The sequence below is a fragment of the Rutilus rutilus genome (assembly GCF_951802725.1).
Source record: "Rutilus rutilus genome assembly, chromosome: 14".
Classification (NCBI taxonomy): Eukaryota; Metazoa; Chordata; class Actinopteri; order Cypriniformes; family Leuciscidae; genus Rutilus; species Rutilus rutilus.
The window spans coordinates 23794563-23802578 of NC_140219.1; the positions used below are offsets into that span (position 1 = coordinate 23794563).

At 35.6% G+C, this 8016-nt stretch overlaps 1 protein-coding gene across 1 annotated transcript; it reads left to right on the top strand.

Annotated features, from left to right (window-relative positions):
- Positions 1–1743: 1743 nt before the first annotated feature.
- Positions 1744–7738, top strand: cxcl14 (chemokine (C-X-C motif) ligand 14). Its single transcript, XM_084430151.1, has 4 exons — positions 1744–2051; positions 3133–3238; positions 5431–5544; positions 6519–7738. The coding sequence occupies exons 1-4, from the start codon at positions 1988–1990 to the stop codon at positions 6532–6534; spliced, it is 300 nt and encodes a 99-aa protein (XP_084286277.1). The 5' UTR covers positions 1744–1987; the 3' UTR covers positions 6535–7738.
- The last annotated feature ends 278 nt before the right edge of the window (positions 7739–8016 follow it).

Here is an 8016-nt window from a genome sequence, read left to right on the forward strand (position 1 = left end):
TGCACATGACAATTTTAGTTGATTTGGGTTAAAGAGGGGCATCGATATTGTCTGTTACCATTAAGTCTCTATTACATCCAGTCAGACAGAATGAAGGGCAGCTTCACATTATTTTCATGCTTTTCAGTTCCCCTGGACCTTTGGATCGACCACAGACGGACATGAAATGGAGTGAGGCACGGCTGATGACAGCTGGGATGAGGCGCTTGTACGCAGACACAGGTATTCAGATGGTTTGCTTTATACCCTCCAATCATCCATGCATGAGGGGGGAACCAGAAACAGTCTTCTCAGGGGTATCATTTACAAAGCCAAACACTGTGCCAGTGCTGACAACAATACCTAGTTTTACTCAGTGACTTATTAAATATTATTAGAAAAGAATTTAATATAAATGATATTATGGAAGTAAATATAAAAGGTCAGCAACAGCTAATACAAACAGCTTACCCAGGGTTGCTTATTGAATAAACCTGTCTGACATACATAGAAACTGCCTTTGCATATTGTGCAATGTGCAAATAAAATTTTTGCATCTTCAAAAAAATGTTTACTGACTTTTAAACCTTTCAGAAATTCTATGTTTTGTTAATGTGGGACCTGAATTCTTCATGAAATCATGATCATGTATGAAATTATATATGAAGAGTTCAGATGCAAAAGCCTCTAAGTGCCATCTGAAATTTTCTTCTAAAATGAGCATTTTTATCAAGCTCGTATATTTAGGTTCAGTAATTTCACTTTAATGACAATTAATAGGTCATTTTCATTGCCATTAAAGTGAAATAACTGAACATAAACATACAAGCTTGATAAAAATGATCATTCTAGAAGAAAATAACAGATGGCACTTAGAGACTTTTGCATCTGAAGTCTTCATATATATAAACTCCCTTCAACTAGATGCTGTGAATAAATAGATGTCACAGCTGTTTCGTTTCTTCCATTGTAATTCAGTTTAAAAAGAAAATGCCAGTTATATAAGTGTGGACAACTCCAAGCAAGTGTCACCATTATGCAATTGTGTGCTGCCTGAAATTTTTAAGTACAATCAAGTTGGATGTTTAAGTCATTTCAACTTAAATTACATTCAACTGAATCTTGTACAACTTATACATTTTTTTGAATATTGCTTATATTAGGCTATTTTGATGAGTTAAAGCAATGTAAAAACTTGTTGTCATAACTTATTTTTACAGTGTGTAAGATTTTACACAAATCCCAGTAAAAAGCACAAAAAAAGTACTGAACCTTCTTTGAACCTGCTTGGTGAATCAATAAAAAATAAAAAATAAAGAATTATGTATATTACATAGATAAAACTAGTATCATTATCTGATGGAAGCTATTTTAACATTTAAGAATTCTGTAAGACTTAAAAAAAACTGATAAAAAACAGTATTCTAGTATTCAGTATGATTCTCTAAAGACAGAGAGAAAGAGTGTTAAACTGAGCCTTAATTCATGAGCAAGAATCAATGAGAGCAAATTAAGTGAGTCTTAAAAGGCATGAAAGCCAATGCAATTATCTCCCCTGACAACATACAGACTCTAATAAACTTTATAACTCAATTTTATCTCTTTTTCACTGGGGATATGTGGACCGTGTCTTAAAACCTAGAGAGCTGCCTACCCAGACAACCTCGACTGTATCCACACGGCCCAAAAATGCTGTCTAGGAAGGAAACGCTTGAGTTGGAGACACAGCCACCGTTAATTCGTCGGCGGGCTCTGCATATCAATGAGGCGCTCGAGCGTGTGTTTATAGAAGCTCAGCGCGCTCGAGAGCGTCTCATCAGATTGAGAAGCGCGCGTGCAAAGCTGTGCCTGACGTCTCGCGGAGCACTTTCAACCTGCTACTGACATCAGAGAGACAGAGACCGGGGTTATCATCAAACTCACACTGTTTGAGGATCTCGATTATTGGATTTGAGTGGTACAAACAGACCGGAGGCTGCTGCTGGAGGTTCTCAACCAACTATTTGGGATGAATCGCTCTACGGCCGCTTTACTTTTGCTGGTGATCGCCGTTTATTCACTCAATACAGAGGGTGAGTGTGTATGATGTTTTTTTTTTTTTTTTTTTATGTTTATTCATTGAGTTTGAATATTTGTAGTAGCCTAGATATCAATACAGAATTCAATGTTTTAGCTTTTATCCGGAGTGAAGAGTAGGCTACATGGTTTTAGTAGCTATAACAAACCTATTTTTCTTTTGTTTTATCAAATGTTTACAACTTTTCCCGCAGAATAACAGCGCCTTATGCTGGCGCAACTATCAAACATCTCTTTTTCTCTGAGACAGTCTAGTTCATTCTGCAAAACTTGGCCAGTGATAGTAAATAGTGGCTCTTTGTGTTGCTGCTGGATGAGTCTTGTTGGCTTCTGTCCTGAGATGATGCTGAATGGAGCAGAGAAGATTGATGAGGGATTAGATGTGGGTCACACGTCTTTCAGCAGCTCACCTGCCCTCTTAGCCGGAGTGTTGAAAGAGAGTGAAAGCAGCAAATGGCACTTTAATGAATCACCAAGCCAGTGATGTGCTGTTTGTTGATTTTGCACAACCTCGTTTGTCAGTTCAGCTCTGCAAGTGTTTTAAAAGTTAGAGAATACTGAACCTGCCAGAAAGCATCTCAGGAAGAAATGTCCATGTCACATTTCACAACACAATCTAAACAAGAATTATGCCTGTTATCAGAATTAAGCACATTTTCCTCACAAATTATCATAACTTTAATGCAATACATTCTCATTAATATGAAAGTCATTGCAAAAGTACCATGCATATTTACAGTAGTACATACTTTACACTTTAAATAAATCACATAAATATTAGTAACAATTCATTTGTTAATGCAAATATATTTTTTCAGTGTTTTTTTTGTAGAAGAAGCGCATGTATAAGGATGACACATTCAATTTGGTTTTAAATTTTTCAGTGGACACACGTTCCACTTTCTTTATGCAATTATACGGTTCTTTCTATTTCTCTCTTCTTTTCAAATATAATTTTTGGGGTGCAAAATGATTCAGAAATCTCTTGACAGTTGTTGTTGTTGTTGTTTTGAGACTCACCCGTCTACTGCATGGTTTTCCTCGAGACTAAACCTTGCCTTTTTATTCATTTCTTAGCATACAAGTGCAGATGCACAAGAAAAGGCCCGAAGATCCGGTACAAAGATGTACAAAAGCTGGAGATCAAGCCTAAACATCCGTACTGCCAAGAAAAGATGATATTGTGAGTTGGAAAAATATCTTATCTTTTATTTCCTTTGGGTCTGTAACGTGTGTTTGGTGTATTTTATTATTATATTTATGACTTCCAATTGAAATAGGCTGGATGACTGGATAAGAAACAGTAATATTTCTAATGGGCTTTAATGGACTAGTCTAATAATAAGATTTAGCAAAGAAATTAATAATGTAGAGGAGAGCCATTTCAAGCATGTGTAGATGTTAAGCAATTGTCATTGCTGTAAAAATAAATAAAAAAATAAAGTGCCATCTGCTTCAAAACCTGCTAGAAAGGTCAAGCATGGTCATGCAGCTCAATCCAGTCCCGACCAGTTCAACCAGCTCAAACCAGGCTGTAACTGTCTGGTAATGCAGCTGATCGGGCACAACATTTTTTTTTTTAGACTAGCTAATGATCATAAATCACCATCTTAGATCAGCCATATATCCAACACAATTAGCTGCCAACAGAAGCTGTTTTAGTCGGATTTTCCAGGAAGATGCGTATTACAATTGAGTGGCGCACTTGCAGCGTAGAGAGCTTAGTAGAGAGTAGTAGAGAGCTTAGTCAAAATGGACTCAAAATTCTCCGCGTGGTTATGTTCATGACAATGTATTCTGTTCATGAAGCTATAAGATCCAAGCGTGATTTCTCCGATGTAAGGCAAATTTGTGTTTGTGATAAGCTTGTCTTTTTTATTGTCAACATTACTATACATTACTGTTCCATCTGCTGGTCATATTAGGTATTGCAGTGCATTTACAGAGTTGGAGACACTGTAAAAATGATTATTGGTTTAACTTAAAAAAGTAAGTTACCTGGTTACCTTCAAATTGAGTTCATTGAAATTAAAAAAATTAAGTTAATACAACAAAGGAGATTGGTTTAATAAACAGAAGCTAAAATAATTATGTTATCTGAACCACATTAATTATCTAAGTTGATTTGACAAAAGATAAGTTCGTGATAAATTGGTGAAAATATTTATTTTTTTTTACAGTGAGGTTGTGGGAATATTTTGAAATTCAATCAAGCATTACAACGTTCTTATTTGTAAAATTAGATATTTATTCAAAAGCATGTCTTGCAATAAAATCTTGTAACATGGATGAGAGAGAGAGAGAGAGAGAGAGAGAGAGAGAGAGAGAGAGAGAGAGAGAGAGAGAGAGAGAGAGAGAGAGAGAGAGAGGAGAGAGAGAGAGAGAGAGAGAGAGAGAGAGAGAGAGGAGAGAGAGAGAGAGAGAGAGAGGAGAGAGGAGAGAGAGAGGAGAGAGAGAGAGAGCAGATATTGCTCTAAACTGTGAATTTCAAATCAAATTGGTCGAATGTGAAACTTATTCTTTGCTTTATTCCTTGAAGTGCACAGACAATCTTGATTCAAGTGCTGTACTGTTGTAATCATTCGAAGATTATGTAATATCTATATAGTATTTAAGTTTGCTAATTATACTGTATATAATTGATAGTTAGTGCAGACATATATTTTACATATTAAACTTTTTTTGTTATCCTTTTTACAAAAAAGAAGCAAGTCTGCATTTATTAGATTGGCTCACTCAAATTTATTTTAACCTCAAGGTTTTTAATAACAATCCGTGGCCATTTAGCTCATTTGTCTGGATTTGCATTCGTGAGCTCTGACCTCAGAGAAAAACAAACCCAGTGGATTGTGCTGGGAACGTCCCTTCTCTCCAGTAAATGGCACTGGATTCTGAGTGTGAGTTTAACATTCTAGAAGCTTCTCCAGTTTCACAAGAGCTCCTGTGAGTTTAGAGACAACAAACATTTTCTTTTGGCTGCACAGGTGAATAATAAAGGAAAAAGAAAATCGAGGAAAAAGACTAGGGACTCTTGGTCAGTGTGATTCAGTGACTCCAGCAATGTGGTAAACATCTTATTAATAGGCAAAACTGAATTGAATTCTGGTCATTATTTATTATTTATTAGCATTATTTGGTCATGATGATGATTCACCTATTTTCTACCATCTACTAATAAACTGAGTGATGATTTTTTTTTCTCAAATCTCTAATTTGTACACTGTTGCATACATTTATTAACACAAATGATAATGGATGAAAATCCTTGCATAATGTTTGTGTTGCTGATTGACTAATGTTTTCCCCTTGTCTCATCCTGTTTACCCATCTTCTCCTCCAATCCACTCATCCATAATTTTCCCCATGTGTTTACAGTGTCACCATGGAGAATGTGGCCCGTTTCAAAGGCCAGGAGTATTGCCTGCACCCCAGACTCCAGAGCACTAAGAACCTTGTCAAGTGGTTCAAAATCTGGAAGGACAAACACAGGTAGCGTTCATTGATATACACGATGGCCTCCAGCACAGCGAAGTCAAAAACTGTTTAAACCCCAAATGACTCATATAAAATGAACATTTTCCAAAGTTAAATATTAAACAGGATTATATTAAGGATTATATGCAAACTTTGTATTATTATTGAAATTAAATACACTTTTTGTGTACAATAAGATAAGCATTTTTTGTTGACTTCGAAGGTGCACTCAGTTTTTTGTTCTTTATTAAAAAGGTTCTATTAAGAGGAAATTAAATAATACTCTTGAAAAATATGTTCACAGCCACCATGAAATCATAACTGACAATTATTTATGCTGCAGTGTTTATTATAAATAATACAGTGTTTATAGTGTTTAGTATAAATTTTCACTCAGATATACATCACAATAGGGGCTTTCACACCAGCGGAACATTGGCGGAAGTAGCCGCCATTTGGCGTGTTCACACCGCAGTAACTGGGAACGATTTTAGTCATAGGAATGCCATTTGGAGGGACTAAATTAGCTTTTACTTCAGACTAGGGTCTAACCCAGCACAATATGAACTACCAGTGACGTAAGTGTACGTTGATTGGCTGAACGACTTACTCCACGATTTAACTCCATGAATATGAAAAACAGTAATAAGACACAAACGTACAGAAAGCTAATGTTAACGGCATTTACCTGTGTACCTGTCGCCTCAGGCTCTATATGTAGCACTGTAAGTTGTCATAATTTCGTCTCTTAGCCTTCCTTTTTGCTCTTTCAATCGCATAACTTTCGCATAAGAAAATACTGTTTCTGTTTCATGCTGACTTTAAAACCATGTACACTCACACGATATGAAGACTCCACACCAGTAGGTGTCACTATAATCCCAAAACTACTGGCATGTTTGGCAGCACAACAGCCAAAAAAGAATTGATGCATCTTTAAAAAGGCCAGTATAACCCCTCACAAATGTTTGTTTCTTGTCCCTTTGTAGGGTGTACGAGGCCTAATCGTTCTACATTATTCACGAGGCTGAAAACGTTGTGGGATACACAGCACTACAAGTGAACTGTGGATGACCAGAGGACCAATTTTTTTAAAAGCATGACAAAGCATATACCCAGACAAGCTTATAATAAAGCACATCAGTCAATTTTATTAAGTTATATTAATGTGGATAGTCATACAAAAATGTTTCTTATACAGTGTAATTATGAGCCAAATGTGCAGTTATGGCAGAGAAACGTTTCTGTGAATCAGCGCCATCTGTAAGAAGTGATCATTACATTTTGCAATGTGTAATGTTTTCTGAAGCATCAGTTTTTGGTCTGATTTATTGTGTTGTGGCATATAAATGGGGTCCTGAAACTGTATTTGGATACTGTCTGGTTTGAAACTACTGTGGTATACTATCCACAAGTGTCAGAGTAGATCTTAGAGTTCTCACAGTATAAAAAGAACAGAAATATAGAGGATGTGTAAATAATATCTTCAAAGACTTTACTGTGTTCTATGCCAACATTTAACCAGTAAAAGGCAAAGTGTTTTTTTTCTTTTAAATGTTTTTTACAATCATTTTTCAAAAATAGTTTCTCATTGATCTGCCCAAAAGTGCCGGAGGAACTTTCTTTTGTAACTTATTACTTTAGAATTTGGTACTTCATGGTGAAGTGAAGGAGACAATGCTACGTTCAATAATATAAACAATTCAAATCATATCATACCTTTACTTTATATTTACACATATTTTAATTCCTCTGTGGACATGTACTGTCACACATTGAGCACATGAACCTTGGGGCCTGCAGTAGCTCATGTGTTTAAAAATTAAGCTTTTTATTTAATATTGGCCCTCCTATCAGCACACTATATGTGCCTCCTCTTTGAGGTGTGCAGGATTTGTAACCTATTGTTTTAAATTGTTTGGTATGCCTGTGTTTTTCTTTTTGGTAAATGGAATGTTTCTCGTCTCTTCTTGTACATCAGATTGTATGTATAAGCACACAGAATAGGTTCTTGTGCATTGACCACCTTGCCTATAGTCTAGCTTGTTCAGAATTTATTAGTGAAGCCTATGTATTGTATCACAGAATTGTTGTTTTACTATTTAAATAATAAATAATAGAAATGTTTTAAGTCTTTGTGTTTGGACTGACCCACCAAACACAACTAAAGTCCAAGGAGTGTAATCTTCAAGCACAGCAATAAACATTTAAATAAATCACAGGGTGTATCTTATTTACTGTATATTTCAATCCTTCTTTTTTCACTGGTTCAAGGATGTTGGTTATGCACAACATCCAATGACGGAATCTTCCAGTTGCTCCCTGCTGCACTTCATATCAACGTCAATGTTTGGGGTAACGCATTATAAGAAACTCGAGTTACGTAATCAGATTATTTTTAAAGTAACTCGTAAAGTAACATATTACTTTCAAATTTACAACAAAGTATGCATTTTGTAAAAAAGTAACACAAGTTAACTTTGTTTT